The sequence below is a fragment of the Microtus pennsylvanicus genome, chromosome 2, assembly GCF_037038515.1.
Source record: "Microtus pennsylvanicus isolate mMicPen1 chromosome 2, mMicPen1.hap1, whole genome shotgun sequence".
Lineage (NCBI taxonomy): Eukaryota > Metazoa > Chordata > Mammalia > Rodentia > Cricetidae > Microtus > Microtus pennsylvanicus.
The window spans coordinates 114,159,372-114,184,412 of NC_134580.1; the positions used below are offsets into that span (position 1 = coordinate 114,159,372).

The following is a 25,041-nucleotide window of genomic DNA, read 5'->3' on the forward strand; positions in this document are numbered from 1 at the left end:
GATTTGAATTGTCGATCTACAGAATGAAGGGTCCAACAGTTAATGATCACATTTGACGTTTGAGAAAGCTGGAAGATGTTAGAGATAGCGTGGATCAGGGCAAGCGTATGGGATGAGCAGCCCGAGGTGACTGGAACAGTCCATGTGCTTTGTGCCCCAGAATTCCTCTCCAGGTGATGGCACATCGGCTGGTCAGCACAATTCCCAGTGCTGCACACGAAGCTCAAATTCAGGGAACGAAATGTTCCCAGGGAAATCTTAAACATCTGATGCTATAGGAGAGAATCGAACATCCTTCTCTTGCAATTTGGCAGAAATAGAGGTTTTTTTTGTTTTTTTGTTTTGCTATAGAAATAAGTAAAATATAGGAAAAATGTATCAGGAAATTAAACTTTTGTCTAATCTTATAAAAATATTATCTTCTGCCCCTTATCAGCTTCTGTCCTTGCCATTCTCCAAGTCATAACTTACAAAAGATCAAAACTACTGGCTGCATCTGTTGAGCTCCACGCAACATGAATGAAATGTTGATTATGTTCTTCCCAACCTCCCCCACATAATAACCTGCCCAGGTAGCTGTATCTACTCTACGTTTGGGAAAATCATGATTCACCATGGAGCCCTTCACTGAGCTAACTGCCAACTGAGCTGCTGATTATAAAACCAGGCCTCCAACTATCATTCAGACAGCAGCAGCATCTCCCCTTCCAGGTTTCCATCCATGACCCAGGCGGCAGCATCTACCCTTCCAGGCCTCCATCCATGATTCAGGCAACAGCAACATCTCCCCTTCTAGGACTCCATCCATGACCCAGGCTCCATCCATGATGTTGGTAGCAGCAGCATCTCCCCTTCCAGGTCTCCAACCACGACCCAGGCAGCAGCAGCATCTCCCCTTGCTAATTTGAGCTGTTCAGTGGGCAGAAGACAGTGCTCAGCCCAGGACTATGGTGTGAACTTACTCAGTCACACTTTTTAAAAATCTGGAATTGTTTTTCCCTTGCCATCAGCTTCCTCCCTCTGTTCTCTCATTTTCAAAAGAATCTCTGCCCAGTTGTAGTGAATTTGTAAAGCCTTGTCAATTCCTTGACTTTGTTTTTACTTGTTAACTTGAAAATGTGAGGTGTCACGGATGAAATAAAAAAGTAGTTTCCTGTTTTAGGTTCTTTGTTCATAAACCTAAGTCTCTGACAAAACTATGAAGATCACAGGATTTGGAAACCCACAGCCATCAAGGCTGCAGGTGTGACCAGCTAATTGGACTAATTAAAGTCTGAAGCTGCCAGGTGAGGCTAGAAATAGGCCTAATAACTAAAGCTAGAAACTGCCTAAAAATCTTCAATATTATACTCAAAAATAAAATGACTTCTGCCTCCCTCTCTCATTCCCTCTCCTTCTCCCTCCCCCTTCCTCCCTTCTTTCTCTTCTCTTTTGTTGCTGTTCCCCCCCCTGTAAACCATTAGAGCCTCGTATGGTTTACCCACATAGCGTGGAAGAGGCAGAGACCTCAGATTTGAGACTTTCTTGGTTGCATCAGACTCACAACAATCCTGCTGGAATCATAGTTGTAAATCACTGTGCCCCATTTTCCTCCTCTGAAGAGGAACACAAATTGACCAATGTGGTCAGGGTTTTGTAACCACACAGTGGATGAAACCTGGAGAAATTTTGAGAAACATGCTAGAGAAACCCCAAATTACCAGGGATGGACTCTTAGCTGAAACTGGATTTTGAGGATATTCTTGACGGTTAAATACCAACCCTCTAAATGGGAGAATCAAAGGCATTTTTTTTTTCACCAGCAATACCTTTGCAATAATGCTTTAATTATCTCGTGAAAAATAATGATACCTTGTCTGAGAACACTATAGATTCTTTCTTTTTTTTTTTAGACGTAATGCACTCTTACCATCAGGAGTTGGGGAGTGTGATAATTATAAGAATAGGTTTTAGAATCAGATAGTTTTTGGGGGCTTCGGGGGGCTTGAACTTGTTTTGTTGTTTGTTTTTGTTTTTTTTTAAGTTGCCAGATACGAAACTTTCAATATTTTGTTTGAGACAGGTTCTTACTTTATAATCTAGGTTAACCTTGAACTCATGGTTCCTCCTGCCCTGCATAAGCTTCCCCAGGGTTGGAATGACAAGCATGAGCCACCATGGACTGCGGCATGAGAACTGAAGAGTTCAGTTTGGTAATTCAGTCAGCCATTATTCTGTGAAGCAACCCCGAATGTCGATCAGAGTCTATAGTCATAGGCTCTGATAGACAAAGTCATCTTGATCACTAATGTTTCTAAAGCATGTTCACCCCAACCTAGTTTTTGCCATCTTCTCCAGGGCAACCATCTTTCTTGTGCTATATAGAGCAAGCTAGGAAATCTAACCATGATAAAATGGACTTATCAGTTTACATGCTTGTTCGATGTTACAATATGAAGTTCTATGCCCAGGGTTATAATTTTCTTTTTAATCATCTTCCTATCAAAAGCAAATACTCTGAGGGATGAGCACCCACAGTAATCCTAACCCTTAAGTTCACAGAAGAAAAGCGCTGAGCAACCAAAGGCGGCTGGTTCAGAGAACAGAGTGTAACTCAAGTTACAAACTGAGTGGTGTTGGGCTCAGCCAATGTTTCTGCCCCCTCACTTCTGGCTCAATACTTCATTAGTCATTGTATCGATGCCACGGATAAAACAGATTGATCATTTGGGGCTTTAAAAACATTATCTAGTGTTTGGCAACAGTATTTTTCATTTTTGTCAGGTTTGTTTTCTAGTACGGTTCAACAGAACTTCAGATTTCTGTAAGATCTGGTCTGTTTTTTTTTTTTTTTCATCTCAGCCTCTGACCTGGAAGCAGAGCTGTAGAAAGCATTTGCTCAGTGTTGTAATACCCTGTTCACGCTCTGTGTTGGGAAGTCATCACCTCTTTCATTTCTTTTCTGGGGTTGCAATCAGAGACTTTCAGTGCAGAGAAGCTGACAAAGGCATTTGTAACAGGGGTGCTCAGAAGCAGACTCAACCATCCTTGTCATAAAGGACTTTCCAGTGTAACCTATTACATAACTTCACTGAATGCCATGTTATATGTTTTCCTTGGTCCTAAGTGTGACCGGAGATGCTAACCTCTTGTGGTGAGATCACTGGTAAGCCATTCTTCATGGGGCCTCTTTCAGGGGTACAGAGAAACTGTGAACTGGAGCACTGCTTTCCAAGTGCAGTTGTGAAATAAGAAAGACTAGCTACCTTTACCAAGCTCCCCCAGTGAGCTATAAGGGTGGAATGATCCATTTATGATCCCAGAACTGTCATACCAATGCCAAGATGAGCCTGCCAAGAGGCACACTGGAAATGCCTGGTCAACCTGCTATGTTTCTCAACATGAAAGCAAGGATGTCAACTCTAGTGATGTTTTTCCTGAATACCACCATCCTAAAATTGGCAGCTTTTATTTACATGTAACAACAAGGCCATTTGAATGTGGCTGCTCAAACTTAGAAAGGAAATTGTAAGGTGGCTTAAGGTAGACACTGTGAAGGCTGATGCAAAGGAAGAGGGCGCTCATGAGTTCTGATGAGAACTTAGCTGGGGCTGAGGTTAGATTTCACTTTCTAACTTTAGAGTCAGTGAGGGAGAGGAAAACAGGGACAGTGTAAGAAGGGATGAAGAGGGAGACGGGAGGGGAGAAAAGAGGGAAGAAGTGGGAGACTGATTTGTGGAAGAGAGGATATGTCAACAGAGTATACACTTTGTTTTTTCCTTTTTAAAGATCTATTTATTTATTTATTTATTTATTATGCATACGGTGTTCTGCCTGCATGTGTGCCTGCATGCCAGAAGAGGCTGCCAAGTCTCATGGTTGTGAATCACCATGTGGTTGCTGGGAATTGAACTCAGGACCTCTGTAAGAGTATCCAGTGCTTTTAACCTCTGAGCCATCTCTCCAGCCCCCAGGGTGTACACTTGAAGCCTAGATTAACTTAAGAGTCAAAAACTTGTCAGCAGCTCCAGCAATGGGGGACTCATGCATGGAGAGGCTTTGCGTGTTCTCTTTTCTCCCAGGTGAAAAGCAGTCTCTCTTACCCAGCTTCCTAGATTAGGCAGGTGAGATGTAGTTTCCCAGTCCCCATGCTGGTGGGCTGGTTGCAAAGACATGTTTTATTTGAAGTGAGTTTTGAAAATAAAAGGCATTGGGGAAGTATGGGAGAGCCTGTTGTCTTCACTGGCTTCTGGAAGTGTAGCAGTATGAGAAGCTTTGACAGAGGATTTGCCATCTGTCCTCCTGGTGGGAGCCTTGGTTCTGATCATCCAGATACACACGGATGCAGCTCTTTTGAAGTGGAATTTTTACAAATAGTTTTAAAATAAGGTTGAGCTTCCAGACAGGTTCCATCTTATAATGACATTTTGTTTCCACTGAAATCATCTCTATGAACTCGCTATTTATTCTAAAAAAGCTTTGTGTTTCTTTTTCCTCAGCCATTTTCTGGCAATCATAGAGCTGGAAGGACTTCCTGGATCTCAACTTTTCACACCTTTCAGTGATGACTCCCACCCCTAACCTGCAAGATTATATGTTAGATCAGCATGGCAGGTAAACTTTCAATTTGATCTGACCTTTAAATGAATCAATTAATTTCCTAAGAGAATAATTTCTGGATGCAAAACTCGGAGCTTTCACCTGTAGAGGATTATCAGGCATCACACTCTCAAGTACAGTTTCCAAATACTCTGCACTCTTTGCTGTCCAATTACTGCTTCCCACCTGGCGACATCTCCCTCCTCTTTCCCTGGCATTCTCTGTCCCACCCCTGTAGGTGTTCTATTTTCCCTTTATACCAACTGAACTTATTTTTGCCACAGGGTCTCTGTACTGTTTCTTCTTCCTGGCTGTGAATATTTCCCATTTAAATGTCTGCCTAGTTGTTAGGTAAATTTCGGTGTTTCTTCACCAAGGCAGACATTGGGAAAGGGAAAGAGGAAGTCCAGCTGGGTAAACATTATGGCATCACGTTTCAAGAGCCAAAATAGATGCTTCTATACCCAACATGTATCACAGTAGAGATAGTTATAAAACTAGAAAGAGCTAAAACTATATTAAAGCAGAGGAAAGTTGTAGCGGATTGAATCTATGGCACATGGAAACTATCAGGATGACAATAAAGAAGACAGAGGTCACTGAGTTAATCTGAAAGGTGATGTGAGGACCACAGTGTAGGGCAAAAAGCAGGCAAAGTCAAAAGAGTCTCTCTGGGTTACTCCTCCCTGTCACGGTTTCTGGGAATCTCTTTCAGACAAAAGTGTGGCAAGTATCTGCTATAGTTTGATTCCTTGATGACTACTCTCAGTAATTAGAGGGGACACTAAAATAAATAGCCCCACTAATGCTAGAAAACATATAGTTGTCCTATCGTTTAGGAACATGCATTTAAAAACATATTAAAGGAATGAGAGACTGTCACAGACATTGGACTGTGTTGGCAGAGTTAAAAATATTTAGACTCTTAGTATGAAGCATGAGCAAGGAGAAAGAGAATTACAAAGCTATGAAGGAGGACTCATTCACTGAGGCACTTCTGACAGAAACTACAAGAAAGGAGAAAACAAGGAGTGATCTCCCCAAATCCAACAGCTGAACTTGGAGGTTCTCTTCTCTTGATTTTACCTGTTTTGTCTAACAAGGTTATTTTTAACACAGTTACCAGATGTAGAAGATTTAAAAAGGAAGACAGAAAGCCCCAACTTCAGAACGTTATAAAATATTGACAATTGCAGAGATGAAGATGACCCAGGAGAGCCAGCTTGGCAACTTTTAGCCACCACAGGATAAAGAGAAGACTGTTGGGAGGCTTTGAAGGGCAATCATTGACTTACCAGTACACACATGGTCAACTCCCAGTGGAAAAACTTCTTCGTGAAGTCAACGACAATTAATATAGAGACCCACAGCCAGTCAATGTAGAGAACATGGAGTGGTGTGCCCTGAATGGGACCTTTAAATCACCCTAAATCTCCCTAAAAGGTTCGGTGGACACATGCTTACAGGAAAAAGTGTTTTCTGGACACAAAAGAGCAGTTGCATACATGAACTCACTGTCATTGTGGCTGCATGCACAAGGTTGGACACATGAACTCACTGTCATTGTGACTGCATGCACAAGATCAAACACATGACTCACAGTCATAGTGACTGCATGCACAAGATCTGAGCAAGCTCAAGCCAGATGGTATCCCATCAGGAAGGGACGTCCCACCCTTAACTGAGGAGATATTGGCAATTGGTAGCTTCTAGGAGAGGGAGAGCCAATTTTCTTTAAGGATATGACTCTTGGTAGCTCAATCACATTTCCAAACAGGCCCTAAACCCAGGGGTATTTGAAAAAGACTAATTAGACTCCATGAATTTTAAAAAAAAATAGAAAAGATGAAGCTGTGTGATTATGGAGGTGGAATGGGTCTCGGAAGAGTTGTGGGTAGCCAAATGTGATCAAAATACATTGTGTAAGATTCTCAAACAATTAAAGCACCCCCACACACAAAGGATCTTTGAAATTAGTCTCTCTCTCTCTCTCTCTCTCTCTCTCTCTCTCTCTCTCTCTATCTATCTATATATATATATATATATACATATACACTCAGAGGTCATGAGCATTTGCTACTCTTTTAGAAGACCTGAATTGTTTTCATAGCACCCATGCCGGATGTTTTGCAACTGCTTGTAACTTCGGATCCAGGGAAAATGACACCCTTCTAGCCTCCAAGGACACCTACATGCAAGTATGCACATATACAAGTACTCTCTCACACAAGTCCACATAATTAAATAATAAAGTAAGTCTCTAAAAGAAAATTCCTTGAAGTTCTTTGAAGAGGCTAAAATAGGTAAGGGATTGTCTAAAAGGATATAAGCATTTACATATCTCTGAACTGTCAGGTTAGAGAAATTGTATTCAATTATAATAGAATATTACATTTAGTAATTTTTCTGGACTTGATGCTGACTCAACCACTAACAGTCAACTAGAGAAGACAAAAGTCTCTTTTCATGTAGAACAATTAAAATAAGCAAAATGAGTACAGTATGAAGATCAAAGTGCAGCAATCACAGACTATCCCATTTGATATGAACACCAGATGATTGTTCTTAAACTTTTTGGTTTTAAGAACTCCCCAGATTTGTTCAGGATCCAAAAGACTTCTGTTTATGTGAGAATTAAAAACTATCTACTGTATAATATATTACAAAACAAGAAATTATTTTAAACTTTGATTTTCACTACATCATCATCACCATTCTTCTTCTTCTTCTTCTTCTTCTTCTTCTTCTTCTTCTTCTTCTTCTTCTTCTTCTTCTTCTTATTATTATTATTATTATTATTATTATTATTATTATTATTATTACTTTTTAAAAGGCAGAGTTTCTCCATGTAGCTCTGGCTGTCCTGGATCTCACTCTGTAAGCCACGCTGGCCTCGAATTTGGAGATCTGCCTGCCTCTGCCACTCAAGTGCTGGAATTAAAGGCACGGGTGCTCACCACCCAAATAAGAAGCTTATGAAGCTAAAAAGTGTAAAGTTCAGGGTTTTTTAGGTGTCAACGATGACAGCATGGCACATGTTACTTTCTGGAGAAGCCTCCTGTATCCTCCGTAAGTAACAAAAGTGACAAATGACTCTCCATTACTATGAGAATAGTTTGACAACCTAAGGTTCTCAGACTGCACTATGAAAATCAAGTACTCATATTTTCATGTTAATTTTATTTATTATAGCAATATTTTGTAGCATGCTTCTCTAGAAAAATGAGTAAGTTATAAAAGTTACAATTTAAACTAAATTCAAGTACTTTGTATGAATCAGAATTTTTATCTCAATCTTAAGTAAAAAAGGAAATTCAAGGATAGTTACATAGTGTGACATCATGATAGTTATATAAAATTTAAATATATCAAAATATTTAGAATTTCTGCTATTATACTAATTCACAATTAAAAAGAAATAGAAATGAAACATTAAGATGTGTTGATGGCTCCTGTGAGGTGGAAGGTGTGATGACCTGTATTTGTGTTTCTGCATTTTGTTGTATCAGTTAGAATGATTTCTGGGATGTAACAAAAGGAAAGGATCGACATTCTTTGTTAAAAACCTACCAGCTGCTGGTTCAGGTGAATTATAGCCTATTCATGACTGAAATTATTTACTAATATTTGAGTTAGTTCTTTCTTAGGCTGTGAAGGTAAATTTGAAGATACACATATTTATAATAGAAATAATACATATGGATACATATGTGAGGATATGCATATGTTTACAAATATGATTTATTGCTATTGAAATCTGTTATCATTGCATCTTTTATAATAGAAAGTATAACTACTCTGAGGGTAAATAGAGTACCACAGAAATATGTCCTCCAGTAAAATAGTTGATTGGGGCTATTGTTGATATTATCAGAGGAAAGAAATATTATTGACAGAAATAAAAATTCATTTTATAGTTTAATTTTATACCTGACTTTTATAATAATCAGTATCTGAAGACAGCATTTCCTTTTTATGTGCTCCAAAATGAAGACCACGATGGCTAATATATGAGCGATTATAAAGAGGGTATACTAAATCTGACAAGATCAACCTGAAGACAGAGTCCTTGCATACCTTCATGGGAGCCAGCTGGATGGGTGTGATGCATGACGGATCCACCATGGGCTTCGGCCTGTTGGCCGTGTCTGCTAGCAGGCTGTGCCACTGCGGGGGAAGGCCGGTAAATTTCTGCTCCTGTGGGTCAAACCCAGTATGAACCCTGTGTTCGAAGTTGGATGGGCCAGATATTTCAATCTTTTTCTTTTTCTTCCCAAACATGATGTAAAAACCTGTGAAATACAAAAAGAAAATAGGCATTTTATTATATTTTGCCACCAGAAGATAAGACATTTTTAAAAATTATTTAATCACATCATCTTCGTTATCTCTCACAATACTAATTTCAAAAGATAAAAGTTAGATTTTCAGACTGTATAGATTAGGTAATTTCATTCTAAATCTTTGTTCTTGTCTTGAACGATCCCTGTGGTTTGCAGTTGCTTGTCCCATTGATATTGAATTTGGCCCATGTGACCTATACTAGTTAATGATCTGGACAATAAACCAGTCTGGGGTGAGGGTGTTTGGAGGATCGGTGTGCTCCAACCCCAACGTACTTGCCATGAAGTTTCATTAGGAAGATTATGCTTCCTAATCCTCAGTTTTAGAAGAGGAGATATATGAAGCAGAAATAGCTCAACCTGGAGTCAAGACCAGGCAATCCCAAAGGAGCCATTGTTAGATCACAGCTGACAGTTGTAGAGATGTAACACACGAAGGGTTATGTCTCCAACGTGTTTGCCATATAAACATTACTGAAGCAAAAGATGACCAGTTCTCAAGCAGAAGCACCTCTAAGTCTGGTATGCAGTCAAAATCTAAAACACGTATGTGACAAGATCACATACCAACATGAAAAATGAGCTAGTAATTACTTTGCACATAAATCAATTATTATAGACAGAAATAAATATCAAATACTTAGAAAACCACCTGACCAAAGAAGGTCCTGTAAGCATCAACTTCAGTAAATGGTGACCCTGTGCTTCATGGTTCTGCTAGCCTGTGATGCTACCCAGCTTTGGATACTGGGTCACAGGTGAGTGCCAAATTATAGGTGTGTGCTTTTGACTGGGGGTAATTATCTGTGAGCAGAATAAACAACGCCACTTTGGGAATCCTTCCACATATAGCTGTGGGTTTATAAAAGATGGTAATAATATTTTTTTTCTTAAACCATTTACTTTTCTTTCTTAGGGAATCCTTCCTTACCTCACTGTATAACCATTCTGGCAGGATTGAAGATATTTGTGCCCCAGAAACCCCATCCTGGGGGAAGAAAAAGGCTGACATGTGGTGATGACCAGAGGGGAGTTTGTGATTTCACAAAGTGCTGAGAACATGCTGGAGCACTTGCAGGGGAGACTGGATAGTGGTGCACACAGGAATGATGCAGGACCACACCTTGGCCTGTATTTAAACCTGAACCTTATACCAACCCTGGAAGGCAAACTTTGGAGGTCACTGGATCTCTCAGTTCTTCATTCTAATGTGGTAATATAGACTAAATATTCTTTTTCTGCTTTTTCGTCATTATTTGTTATTTTGATTGGTTTATTGGTGATGGGTACCTCAACCTGGTTTTAGTAGGATGCTGTTATGTTTTAAGCACTAATTCAGATAATTCCAGTGATGACAGCTCAGGAGGCCGAGTTTTTTTTAGTATTACTATCGTCTCTCACTTTCTCCCTTTGCCCAATTTTACTTTTCTTCTTCATTGATTAACGTCTCTTCCCTCTTGTCACTGTTTATTGTTGTATTTTAGGAAGTCTTTCTTCTGCCTTCCAGCTCACTCAAGTCCTTACCTCATCTTCTGCTTGTATAAACATTCTGTTACAGACATCCAATTTTGCACAGTCTCAATGCCCTCTCATCTGTGAAGGTTTGGCTCTGAAATGTTCCCAAAGGCTCAAGTATTGAAAACTTGGTTCCCAGAGGGTGGTGCTATTGAGAGGTGATTAGCTCATGTCGGTGCTGAACAGGGTTGTTTGGATATGGGACCTGCTGAGCCATAGAAGTCTTTGATGGGCTTTTTTTTCCGGATTGTTTTCAAGACAGGGTTTCTCCATAGCTTTTTGGAACTAGCTCTTGTAGACCAGGCTGGCCTCAAACTCACAGAGATCCGCCTGCCTCTGCCTCCCGAGTGCTGGGATTAAAGGCGTGCGCCACCACCGCCCGGTTGATGGGCTTTTTTTGACTCTGACCCTGGTCCTTGCTTCTTGGCACACATGAAGAAGTTGTGTTCTCTGCTATGTTTCTTCTCATTTCTAGGTTCAGTAGTGTGGGACTTTGTAAGCATGGACTGAACTCTCACAGCCTGTGAGCCAAAATAAACATTTCTTCTTTCAAAGGGATTTTCCCAGGTGTTTTATCACAAGAAAAAGATGTGAAGAACATAGAAAAGACGCCAGCTATCCTTTATAGGTTCTATTTTAGAGTAATCTGGATATCAATAAAAGATGGTAACAACTCAAATACTTTGCTGATTTTTTTTGACCTTGAAAACATTTAAAAGACAGAGGAGCACGGGACAGAAATCTCAAGGTCCAAATCAGGAGCAGAAGGAGACGGAGCACGAGCAAGGAACTCAGGACCGCGAGGGGCGCACCCACACACTGAGACAATGGGGATGTTCTATCGGGAACTCACCAAGGCCAGCTGGCCTGGGTCTGAAAAAGCATGGGATAAATCCGGACTAGCTGAACATAGAGGACAATGAGGAATACTGAGAACTCAAGAACAATCGCAGTGGGTTTTTGATCCTACTGCACGCACTGGCTTTGGGGGAGCCTAGGCAGTGTGGATGCTCACCTTAGGAGACCTGGATAGAGGTGGGCGGTCCTTGGGCTTCCCACAGGTCAGGGAACCCTGATTGCTCTTTGAGCAGATGAGGGAGGGTGACTTGATCGGGGGAGGGGGAGGGAAATGGGAGGCGGTTGCGGGGAGGAGGCAGAAATCCTTAATAAATAAATAAATTAAAAAAAAAGAAATTGTTTATTTGGGTCTCATTTTCATGCCTGTACCAATACACTTGGCAGGCTGAGGTAAAAAGAATACCCCAAATTTAAGGTTATTCTGGGCCATCTAGTAAGTTCTTGCTCATTTTAATCTACAGAGTAAGACCATGTCTAAAAAAACAAAGGGAAACAAAAAATAAGAAAGAGAAATTCTTTAATCACTTGAATATATAATATAAAACACCACACACACACACACATACAAACACACACACACACACACACACACACACACACACACACACCCCACTATGGGGGTTAATAAACACAGGTCTGAAGATCTTAAAACTTGGGCAACTAAACCGGAAGTGTAAGAAAGTGAAGGAATCAGGAAAGAAAGTTTGTTGCAGGGACAACAGAGCCTAAGGCCTCTCTCACACTGACTCCAGATGTTGATATATAATTTGCTGTCATCTGGTACAACAAAAAATTATAGAATGCAAGCATGTAACATGCTGAGCCATTGGTGCTTACCTTCCCAATACTCTCAGAACCTGAGGTCCACATAAGGAAAAAAGTCGCGTTACCCTATTGTAGCACATAGCCATTGTCATGTTGGCCAACCCTAGCTAATCCCAAGCACCAGAGCTGCTTCTTGGAGCTGTGGCTCTTTGTATGGAACAGCACATCAGCAGGAAAACTACCCAGATGAGCTGAACCCTCAGTTTCTGTCCTATCAAATTAGGACACAAATACTTTGGACCATTATTTTTGGAAGCCGATTGTTACATAGAGAAAAGCTATAAGAAACACCAATTCCTCCTGCCTAGCAACTTCCTGCATTCATCACTTTTCAATTTTTTGTTGGTCTGAAGTTTCAAACAGCAAAGTCCAATCTGGGCAGCTACATCAGCCATCACACAACTGCCTCTATGCAAAAGAGTCTTAATTGTGATGCCATGACTTGGGCAGTTGACTCCTGGGAGCATTTTTAGTTGAAGAAAATTACAAATTAGCGACTCTATAAACCACCTTTTGGCTTTATTTGCTGAACATAGAACACATCTGGAATATAATTTGAGCATTCACTGGCTGAGTCAACTTGTCATTTTAATAGATTTTCGCTTTCATAATTTTTAAAAAGAAAACATCATTTGGGAAGAGTTTGTTTGCACATGTTCATACCTGAACAAACAATGAAAATGCTAGAACAAACATTTTTAGAATTAGAACAGAAATGTCTTGTTATTTCCTTTTTATTTGTGAATTTTTCCAGAGACCTCTATGCCGTTCAAGTGAGTGCATATAAAAAGAAAATATAAATGAATTAACAATGTACCTAGGAATGGTGAAGAGCAAACCTGTGGTTGAATTAATTTAAGTCTGCAGTATTGTGTGATCCTATATGCCATTATTTAAATGGTATTTAATCACAGATCTGCTTGAATGGTAAGGTAAGTTTTAAAAGGAAACAGTTGTGCATGATAGCATATGCCTGAAGTCTCAGCACTCAGGAAGGTGGATTATCACAGGCTTGAAAACATAGTGCTCTACATAGTGAGACTGTGTTTCAAAATCAACCAACCAACTAATCAACCATTAAATCAAGAAAAGACAAAACAAACCAACAATAACAGTAAAGAGCCACAGAATTAGAAATGCAAAAGGAAATTGAAGAAAAAAATCAGTTCTAAATTCTAAAGCAATAGCTTAGTGAAATTCTCATTTTACTGAATCAGAAATAGAATCTTAGAGATGCATAGTGAATGTATCCATTGCTGCTTTCATCCAGGTGGAAGATGGAGATAGTGTCCCAGTGTTCCTTAGCACCAGGCAACAGAGGGACAACCAGTAAGGACATGAAAATATGTCTGGTGGGTGTATTTGTTACTTTTCTTGTTGATCTAGACAATACCCTGACAAAAAAAAGTTAAGGAAGGAAGGATTCTGTTGGCTCCCAGTTCCAGACCACAGCATATCGTAGCAAACAAACCATGCCAGCACCACCTGCAGGCAGATGCTCATTTTGTGTCTACAGTCAAAAAACAAAGAGTTGAACGCTGGTGCTTGGCTCATTGTTGTTTTATTCAGTGTGGAACCCTCACTCATGGAATGGGGCTTTCATATCTAAGGTGGCTACTTCCATCTGAGTTAACTCAGTCTGTGCTCCACAAAATTGGAAAATTTGCAAGAAATGGACAATTTTCTGGATAGGTACCACATATTAAAATTAAATCAAGATCAGATAAACAATTTAAATAGACCTATAACTCATAAAAAATGAAGCAGTCTTTAGAAGTCTCCTAATCAAAAAAGCCCAGGGCCAGATGATTTCAGCACAGAATTCTACCAGAATTTCAAAGAAGAGCTAATACCAATACTCCTAAAGTTGTTCCACACAATGGAAACAGAAGGAACATTGCCATACTCTTTTTATGAAGCTACAGTTACCCTAATACCCAAACCACACGAAGATACAACAAAGATGCACAAATACCCAATAAACTACTGGCAAACTGGATCTAAGAATACATCAAAAAATAATCATTCACCATGATCACGTAGGCTTCATCGCAGAGATGCACGGATGGTTCAACATAGGAAAATTTGTTAATGCAATTCACTATATGAACAAACTGAAAGAAAAAAACTCCAAATAATCACCTCATTAGATTCTAAAAATAATCTTTTGACAGAACCCCTTCATGCTAGAAACTCCCTTGTAGACATGCCCAGAGGCTTGTTTTCATGGTGACTCCAAATCGCAGAAATTTCTTTGAGAACAGAGTTCTCTTTTCTAAAAGAGCTGACTCCAGATTTTCAGAAAGCACTGAAAGCATCCCTTTGAAAACAACACAATACTAATAACTATGAAGATCCACATATTCCTTTGTATGAGGCAAACTCAGGAACACATGTGCTTGCTTCTGATAATTCTGTTACATACTAGCTTCTGTTTACAGGCATGTCACAAGGCTTACAAGTAACTTGATTTGTCTAAGTGATCTGGTTAAGAGGTGGCTAAATCAAGTCTTCCTCACTTCACACCTGCCTCTGAAGTGTTGCTATTGACTCGAAGACTGCCAGGCAATGCATTGTCCTCTGTACTAAACTATGTTCACTTGAAATGACATTTGGGCAAAACTAACAATTATATATATGGTTTAAGCCTGGGATCCATAGGCAGAGGGAGAAGGACTCTCCCAAATAAAACTAGACTTCATGATCTGAGAGATGAAAAAAACAACAAAATGCAGATCACATTGGAAGATGAAGTGTTTTGAAAAACAAGGGAGTTTTTTTTTAAAAAATAAGGTTGTTTCAAAAAAAATAATCTTTGAAAAAGGCAAAAACTGAAATAGCCCCACCTGTGAGAATCATGGAACAAGTGGGCCTTTACTGACACGAACAAAATAGGGAAAAAATATTTTAGGAAAGTAGGCGAGATTAACAGATTGAATCAGTTAAGTTCTTATGCCAATAGCAGAGAATTAAAGGATAGAAGTCCTTAAAAAGTATTATTTATAATACAGATCTACTGTCTTAGTTATTTTATTGCTGTTAAGAGATACCATGATCACAGAAGCTCTTATAAAAGAAAACAATTTCAGAGATTTAGACCATTATTGTCATGGCAGGAAACAAGGTTGCCTGCAGACAGACTTGGTGCTGGAGAAGGAGCTGAGAGTTCTATATCTTGATCTGCAGGCAACAAAAGGGACTTGTGTCCACACTGGGTGTAGCTTGAGCGTTATGAGACCTCAAAGCCTTTCCTCACAGTGATGCACTCCCTCCATCAAGGCCACATCTACTCTAACAAGGCCACACCTCCTAATAGTGCTAGCTCCAAGCAAACATAGGTTTATGGGGGCCATTCACAGGACAATATAATAGAGCACTCCTCTACTTCTTGATGGGAGGAGAGACACACAAGGCTGACCTAAAGAGTACTGGGTACAAGCACAGTGAAGGCAAATCTGTCTTTGAAGATAACAATCAAGGAAAACTTCATGCTTACTCATGCATGTGTATGATGGGATATACATATGCTTAAAATTAGAGAATCTATTGCCTACTAACAGGAGAATCATTTAAAGTTGTATAACAGCTCATATGTCAGTCAAGGCAAAGATGAATCCCATGGCTGCCCCTGGGAATTGACTCTTCTTTCTGTTTAGACATATAAGAAAACCCAAGAAAGAACTTGAGTATCCTGAGTCATGTGATTTCTGAGTCATGTGCTATCCTTTTGATCTCACTGTTAGTAAGTTTATATTTCACTGACACCACTTTGTATCTTGTCCAGTTTATTATTTGAGATGCAAACGATCTAGGCCTTACATCATGGGATACCATGGAACTCCCTCTAACCCTTTAGAGTTGTGTGTGTGTTTGTGTGTGTGTGTGTGTGTGTGTGTGTGTGTGTGTGTGTGTGTGTGCAAAAACTAGGGAAAATGACCTGGTAAAACCTGAAGAAATGTCATGGTAAATCAGAAAGAACTACAAATTGTTAGAGAGTTGGTCAGTAATTTTTATATTTTGTATACTTTATGAACTATACATTTTTTGTTGAGGTATTTTAAAGTCAACTTAAAACTAATACTTAGGAATTTTATATTAGAGTATCATAAAACCATTTAAAAATCTGTTCTTTGGATTAATGTTTATGAAAACAAGATTGATCTTCATGGTTGCAAAGTAGACAGAGATAACCAGCACTGCTCTGGATGGTTCTGAGTTGTCATGGACAGAGTTCAAAAGCTGCTGTCCTTGAGAACTACATTGGTTGAGAACTTGACTTCCTTGTTGGGTCCAGAGCATGGGTTCAGAGCTTGCTAGTGGTGTGGTATGTTCACACAAGACACAACCAATCTAGTAGCCATTCGGTGTCCCCCACCTCTTGTGTGTACTCTACGACTATTTTAAACTATTTTCAGTTGTTTGGTACCTGGATTCCTGACCCTAGAGTGGGACTTAAAGTTTGATGAGTGTAAAAAAGCAAGCTGTTATTTTATGAAACTTTTTTCTTCATGAAATTATCTAAAAAAAGCAAACATTAAAACAAATTTATTGAATAATACCATTTCCCCCCAGATACCCCGATTACTCACTGAATGCTTACTGTATCATTGAGGTTGAAAACTGGAACTGTTTGCTCGAACTTCAACCCAAGTTCTTTAACACCTGCCAATTCTGCAACTCAGGGCAAACTACTTGTCTACATCTTAGAACATGTGCTTTGAAAAATGAAATGACATCATAACCTCAGTTGGCTGCTGTCAGGCATCAAAAGAGATGTATAGGAGACTGAATCTGACCTAGATAGCTTTTGTTTCTGACAAGCCTACAGAAACATTTTAAGATAACTATGGTAATGATGTCTGTACACAATGTTTAGGTACTAAATCTCAATGAACAGTATGTCTAAAAGCAATTAATATGGTGAACTCCGTGTTACACACATTTTATATTAATAGCAATAAGAGTAGAGAGGGGACAAATATGTGCTAGGAATTCAGACATGCATGGAATGAAGTAGTTATCTGACAAGAGCCATATTACAGATGAGGCTGGGCAAGACAAGATGGGGAGAGATGAGCTCAAGCTATTAGACAATCTTTTGTTCATGTCCCTATCAGCATCTCAAAGAATATTGGATGAGTAGAGTTGACCTTTAAACTCTATCTCTGACAACTAATTAGTGATATGGTTTCAAGCCCTATGACTAAAGTGAGAAGCTAATGACAACAGTGGACCATTAAAATGTCTAACAACTTTCCAAAGGTCTTTAGTGTTAATTATCCCTTCCCTTATTCCCTTTTTTACCCTCTCATCCTTGACCCAATCTAACCTTTCCTGTCTCATTAATCCCATTTAATCCTCTATGCAACTGCAATTTACACCTCCTTAAAAGCTTCCCCTCACAATGGGCACTTTCTAACTTTTGGATCTCTATAGGTTTCTCAAATGAAGTACACATTTATGAAGTTTCAAAGTTAATATTCATAAGTGAGAGGAAACATGCAAAAATTTTATATACGTAGAACAATAAAGAGTTTAAATACCATTGTCTTATAATATGGTGGCAATGCCCCTACTAGAAACCACAGACTAATAAATAAAATCTAGTGCCGGGAATGGGTTCCCTCTTCGGGATTTGTTGATCAGTGAATTCCCATAGGCCTCCAAACACTGCAGGCTGATGTCATGACTCTTGGTTATAGTTCTGCACTTGATGGGTATTCACTATTACTGAAGAAACCACACATCTGAGTCATAGGATGTAGAAGAAGAAAACTGGTACTAATCTGGAAACTTCATCTTTACTAGATAGCCTTTAAAGTACTGAAAGATGTTATGCATGCTAATGGAAGAAAAAGGCAGTCATCCACCTTACCCAGCTGTGTACTCTGGGAAATACATTAATTTCTAGCATGACAAGACATGCCCCTGGTACTGTAGTGTCATAGACTTCAGGAGAGTAACCAACTACTTTCTTCTTGTGGACTTGTCCCCACAAGCTTGAAAACCATAACTGGTACCATTATTGAGGCCAAGAACCTGTGTCTAGACAGTTATAGGCTCTGGGAGGATTTACATTGCATTTTTCTGTTAAATGGACATAGTTTAAAACTGACTCCCACTTAATTATCTTTGTATCCGTAGATTAATGCACCTCTCATCCCTCACCAGAGAAGCTTCTTTTTGAAGTAGATGGTAATTAACACAGATACCTACAAGATACACAGAATTGACAGGAGAATATTCAGCCATGAAGGGGACATCTATATCACACTTCTCCTCCCAAAGCTCAGGGATCATAGAAGAAGAGAGAAGTGGAGGATTGTAAGAGCCAGCGGTGTTGGATGTCTGTAAGGGAATGTTATTTTCTGGAATCAACAGGGCAATTGCACGTAGGAACTCACAGCAGTTATCATAGCCAGCACAAGATCTGCACAGGACAGAGCCAGCCAAAAATTCGCGTGTGAAAAGAGGGGGTGGGCACAATGTGCGCTCACATGAGGAGCCACTGGCAATCAATGGCTGCTGGCAGAGAGGGAGCCAGGTTTCTCTAAGGGAGCCCTGGTAGGTTGACCACACTTTAACGGATGGCCATGTAACCTAGAAGATAAGGATAGTACAAATTGGACATGTTAGGTTTTTGATTGTTTGTTTTTAAAGAAAAGAGTTGCAACACTGAGTAAATAGAGAAGGGGGTTTAATCTGAGAAGAGTAGGGAGGTGTAGGTGAATATGACATTTTATGAAGCTCTCAGAGGACTGATAAAAAAGAAAGAAAAATCTAGCCATACAGACACTAGAGACATAGAAAAAAATAAGAGCACAGAATTTAAAAGGTGTGCCTTTAATGCATTTCTTTGGAGACAGTCATTTCTCACCAACTCTCCTCATCAAGAGAATTTTCTATTCTTAGTCTCGTATCTATCATGAAGAATGTGGTAAATGTAATAATGGGTATTTAAGTACTTTATAAATATCTACCTGTGTCCAGATAATGTGCGCTTAACGGCTTGGCCTGCCACTGGTGGAAGAAAAATGTTTGATTCAAAAAATGTGTGGCAGAGGGGAAGGCGCCAACCACAGACCTCCTTGTAGTTATAGATTCATCAGAGAATTAGAACCAAGAAAAAATATACACCCAGACTTTAGCTGTTCTACTATTAGGGAAAATTTAACATGGGATTCAGTGGTTTAGAAGCTGAGATGAGTTCATTTTATAATCTCAAAATTCAGTTGTTTTCTACGGAGAATGTGTCTACGTGCAGGCTGTTAGTAATACATTGTTTTTCTTCCTTGCTTCCTTTCCTTTTAAGCTTTGGTGTATACAGAACAGATCATAGAACAGTTGCTATACTTTCTAAATATTCCTCCAATGACAGAGAAAGAAAAACTGCTCAAATTCTGGCTGAGGAAAATAGTTATTCCTATAGCTTATTTCCATTTCTATTACATAGCCTATACAGTCGCTTGGGATCCTGCCCTGTTTTCTCTCTGCCGCTTCTCAGACTTGAGTCCTAATCCACCTAATACCCATCCTTTCAATAGCTAGAGACCCGTTTTTCTTTGTGGATCCAACTTGTTTCCAAGTTCATTCTTGGGATGTGAACTCAGCCTTCACAGCCGACTCCTTGTATCTCATGTGTCCTTTTCTATTTCAGAGAACTCTTTTGACGTTTGCTCTGGTCACCAAATGAGGATCCTATTTGCTTATTCCTTCTCATTTAAGCTTTCTGACTCTCCCCCAGTTCTCTAATGGGCACACACAGTTGTGTTTAGCACATCCATTTGTCCAACTCTACATCACGTAAGTTCTCAACATTAGAGCACCTTTCAGGTTTAACTTAATTACTCTCATTTTCTCACTCTCCATGATCCAGGACTGACAAAAGGCATGCTTTGAGAAAAATTCATTTAAATTCTGATCATTTCCATAGTGATACCACAATATTGAGATGTGATTATCATGTGTTTCAAAGCAGTATCAACATAGTAGACATCCAAAATATCTTTAGAATTATCTAGTCAATGTTAGAATTGAAAGCTGCTCTTTCACCATAGCCTTACTCTGAGTTTCTTTCCTCCTAACACTGAAGATCATAACTAAGGAGATAGTCTAGAATTTTCTTCTGAGTTTCAGGTGGGTGTTTCCAGATCCCTTTTTGGATTCTTCCTATTTTTGGCACTCAGCATCTCCGACACTTAGCTCTTGGTCTTCCCACTGGCTCCATCTGCTCACTTTTTGTAGCTAGTTCTTCTGATACACTGTGCATCAGATTTCTGAAACCATCTCTGAAAACACACCCAGACTTTCTTTCTTCTTAGTGTGCAATATATAATCGCCAACTTCAGTCTGCACATCTTTTAGAACCACCACTGTACTAGTCTCTTCTTGCTGCTCTAACACATGAACGCACTTAGCAGCTTAGTTGCTGTAACCTAACATCTCTGAATGTTAAAAGTTTGATATGAATCTTACTGGGTGAAATCAAGGTTTTGGTAATGCCATGTTCCTTCCTGGACACTTAAGGGATGAATCCATCTCTGCTCCATTTCAAGTGTTTATAAGTGACTTGGTTTCTTTAGCTTTTGGGTCTTAATTCAATATTCAAAGACAGCAGTATTGAACATTTCTCTCACGCCCTCCCATATTTCACATAACCCTCTTCTGTTCAACTCGCTAATCTTGGGAGTTCTTGTGATTACATTGGGCTTATTGGGATAATCTATTTCATTATTATCTGGTTTCAGCATGTTAATCACAGCAATAGCAACTGCAATGCCTCTTTACAAGGGAATACTCCCTTTTGTGGGATGCCAGAAGCCTCAACTCCCATGCACAATGTAGCCTATTGTATTTACAGGGGACAGTGGGTTTATTTCACGCACTATTCCCTCCACTCTCTCCACACCACTCATGTTACCATCATTGCATGGGTTGCTACAAACCCATCTAGCCAAGTTTCTCTTCAAATCAACTTGTATCCTTCCAAGGGATGACTCCACTCTGCAGGGGAACTAGTCTTTCTAAAATATAAATTTGTGCCTCTTTCTTCTAAACCTTTTCTGTTGACTTTCGTTGACCTATGAACAAACCAAACTCATGTTTCAGCACATTTCTACCTCCAGAAATCCCTTCTTTCCTTCAGAAACCTTCATTATCTTCAAGCCGCCCCATCCCCCAGTTTCTGCATCCTGACCCAACCTTACCATATCATCTCCACTCTCAAAAGAGTACCTCTTCTGTTTTTAGACCAGTTGCTACTTCCTCAGAGAAGCCTCTTTTAAACTAAGAATACCACTTGTGTTCCTCTGAAGTAGTGGTTATCAACCTTAATGTGGTCATTTTTTATTATGCTCCTCATGTTGTAGTGACTCCAACCATAAAATTATTTCCTTCATACTTCACAACATTAATTTTGCTACTATTATGAGCCATAATGGAATACCTTTTGGAGATAAAGGTTGGCCTAAAGGGTCATGACCCAAAGGTTGAGTACCATCGCTCTGTAGCAACTTGTATAGTTATTGTACTGCAGAAACGTTGTTTCAAGTTACAAAAGTAACCCACACTGGCTATGGATAGGATAAGCAATACACTAGTATGCAGAACAATTATTCAAAATATGTCACTACACTGTTTCTTCATAGCTTCCAGCCTGGATGGTTTTCTGTTTATTTTTTTCTGTCCCTGATGACAAATTTTATTTTCATATGTAAATGTGACTGTACTATGTACACTAAGTAGGGTTTGCTTGTGTGTGTGTTATTTAACTAAGATCTGGTAAATATTGTCTATTTTCTTATGCCAATAGACACATCACCAGTTTTTGTTTTATTAAATCTCTATGGTATTTTATGAAATGGAAGATACTGGAACCCATATATTGGTTGTTTTATTAATATTTATGGTTTACTTTGCTCCAAAACTCAACATCCCAGTGGGACTTGTGCACAGACCAGTGTAGTATATATGCAAACATTTCCTCTGACAAGCTCTGGAAACAGTGAGACAAGAAACGTGTTTAGCAGTTGGTAGGACCAACATCGGAAAGCACACAGGCTGGGTTCTTCACACACAATGTTTTCTCTTCACAGGTGTGGGAGAACTGACAATCCATGATCGAAGTGTTAGCAGAGTCGATTTCTTCCAAGGCCTCTTTTCCTCGGTTTGTAGATGGCTGGCTTCCGTCTGTGCTGTCACCTCAGACTCCCTCGGCACATGCTAGTGTCCTAATTTCCTTTCCTTAGAGGGACACCGGGCATCTTGGATTATGACCAACACTAATGGCTTCATTTAAAGCTGAGTATCATTTATAGACTTTCTTACTCAAACAGAGTCTCATTTTAAGCTTTTTTTTGTGGCCAGGAATTCCTTAAATGGGAATTCTGGAAGGATACAAATCAGCCTATGATAACACATGGGTCATTGTTTTTCTAATGTTAGCAAATTAATTTTCAGGAAGCTTAGATAACTTTCGTTCTGGCAGAAAGTAAAGCGGGTCTTCACTGACAAGCCATTAATCTGTTTAGTTGATGCCACCTTGTCTGGGCCTAACACATGGCAGGTGATCAATAAATATTTGTTCAATATTTACTATGGCAAAATGTTTGCTATTTTGATGAAGTCAACCTGTACTTAAACTAGATTGGGTCATAACTGTTTTAAATGTTAATTTTAATTGGCAAATCATAATATACATTCATGCAGGATAATGTGACGTGTTGAAAAATATATAAACACACATAACTTGACAGGAATAAATCAGACTAGTTATCCATGTCTCTTATCCTCTCTCTCTCTCTCTCTCTCTCTCTCTCTCTCTCTCTCTCTCTCTCTCTTGGTTTTTTGAGACAGGGTTTCTCTGTAGCTTTGGTGCCCATCCTGGAACTAGCTCTTGTAGACCAGGTTGGCCTCGAACTCCCAGAGATCCGCCTGCCTCTGCCTCCCGAGTGCTGGGATTAAAGGCGTGTGCCACCACCGCCCAGATTCTTTCATTTTTTTCATGGAAACATTTGAAATTTGATTTTAGTGATTTTGGAACATACAGTGAATTAAAAAAAGTTTACTTTTGTCTTTGTGAAAGGGTCTTGCTATATAGCCCAGGATGGCCTTGAACTTTCCTGTCTTCTGAGTGCCAATTAGCACTGTGTATCAATTAGTACACAGGCAGTGCCAAGTAGAGCTCTTTAGTACCTTACTATTGATTACAGTCAACTTACCGTGCACCTTGCTGTCCCCAAACCTATTTTAACTACATTTCTGCATGCCTTGAGGGTTTTAATGAGGTGGAGGTCCACAGGGTTAAGCCAGCAGCAGAGGACAGGCGTGCACCGGAATCTGATTTTTAGGAACTTGCTGGATCATCAAGCTTGCGAGGGACAGAGAAGACAGAACCTAGGTCCTAAAAACTTCTCCTCATATGTTTTACCTAATTCGTACATATTTCTTGGTAACTTGTAGTGTGACAGATATGGCAAACAAAGCATGCCAAGTGGGACTTTGAAGAGTAAAGGGACGAAGACATAAACCACACTGGAATTAAAACTAGTTTTGTTTTTGTTCTGTTTAGTTTTGTCCCACCAAGTCTGCCACTCAGAAGGGCAATTTAATCTCTTACCTTTTTAGAATCTTATCAATAAATTGAAGTTAATAGTGTCTTTATCAAAAGATTGTTGCAATTGTTAACAAATCAATCATGGTTAAATACTGCCTGGCGTAGAATTACCATTCAGGAATTATTAGATTTTACTACAAGAAAAAATAATAAAGTATTATGGAGGTGAAAGATCTACGGGATGTCCTTAGACTGTGATTTGGAATGCAGTTTGAATCTGTTATTAGTGGCTCTCCTGTTTTGGGCGGTGCTTAAGCATACATAAGCATACATTCGGTAGTTAGATGTTGAGTGGCCTGGAAAGTGATGGGCCTGGAAGATCAGATAGATTCTCATTTGTAAGATATCATCAACTTGTTCTCACAGTGCGGCACAGCAATCACAGGGATTGGAAGTAAGGCCCTTTGGGACCTTGAATTGGCAAAGGCATTCAAATTGGTTCCTTTAAATTTTAAATTCTATAACCAACGTATTCCCCAAATCTCACCAGACTCCAGATTCAGAGGATAAATAAATGAGTGCACTTCTTAAATGGAAGGACAAGAAAAATACATGGTATATAAAAAAAAGTGAAGCTTTCAGGACCATGGTGCCAATATACAGCAATAAATGACACTCACTTGCTAGTGAATGTGTAACAGCTGGTTCTGGGCAGAAGACAAGCATGTCTCCTTTACAACATCTGGCAATTTCTAGGGTACAAATATTGTGTGGCTGATTTCAAGCTATCAGTGTAACATTGTTGATCATGCCTTTCACGTTGAGCTAAAGAACCTTATATAACCCCATTTTGGCATTTTAAGGATTGGTCACAGGGTCACAGAAAAACTGGCCTAAATTTTCTTTTTTTCCAACTGTAGGTCATGTGCTTGTTCCATCTCCTGATGAGACTAAGGCCCTGTAGGGACAATGTCAATGATTCTATGATGTTTCTAAAAATAATTAGAACTGCTACCATTTTCTAAAAGACTTCACAGCATTGAGTACTTGCTTGAAGTTATTGAAAGTTCAGCAAGCTGCCTACTCCTAAAACCTCGGATCGTATATATTTAAAAAGCAGGTCATTTAGTATGAAAAAACTTGTTGAAGATTTGACAAAATAAGAATGGATTTTACTTTTATGACTATAAAGAAAGGAGCTTCTTGAGTTAAATACTACAAAGTTGTAATTCAAGGTCAGAAAAAGAATTTTCAGCCTTTTCAAAAATATGAATTTCGGCATCTGTTTTCCATCAGATACTGGATGAAGGTTCTATGACAATTAAGATAGTTATCAAGCTGATTGCAGGGGAAAGCCAGTTCAGCTAC

The 25,041-nt window shown here is 39.3% G+C and overlaps 1 protein-coding gene across 1 annotated transcript in view; it reads right to left on the minus strand.

Moving 5' to 3' along the window:
* Pak5 (p21 (RAC1) activated kinase 5) overlaps window positions 1–25,041 on the minus strand; it is a 244,618-nt gene that overhangs the window by 74,922 nt on the left and 144,655 nt on the right. Inside the window, exon 3 of the mRNA XM_075962295.1 lies at window positions 8,656–8,870. Coding sequence (XP_075818410.1) covers window positions 8,656–8,859 — 204 coding nt within the window. The 5' untranslated portion in view covers window positions 8,860–8,870. The remainder of the gene's footprint in view (window positions 1–8,655; window positions 8,871–25,041) is intronic.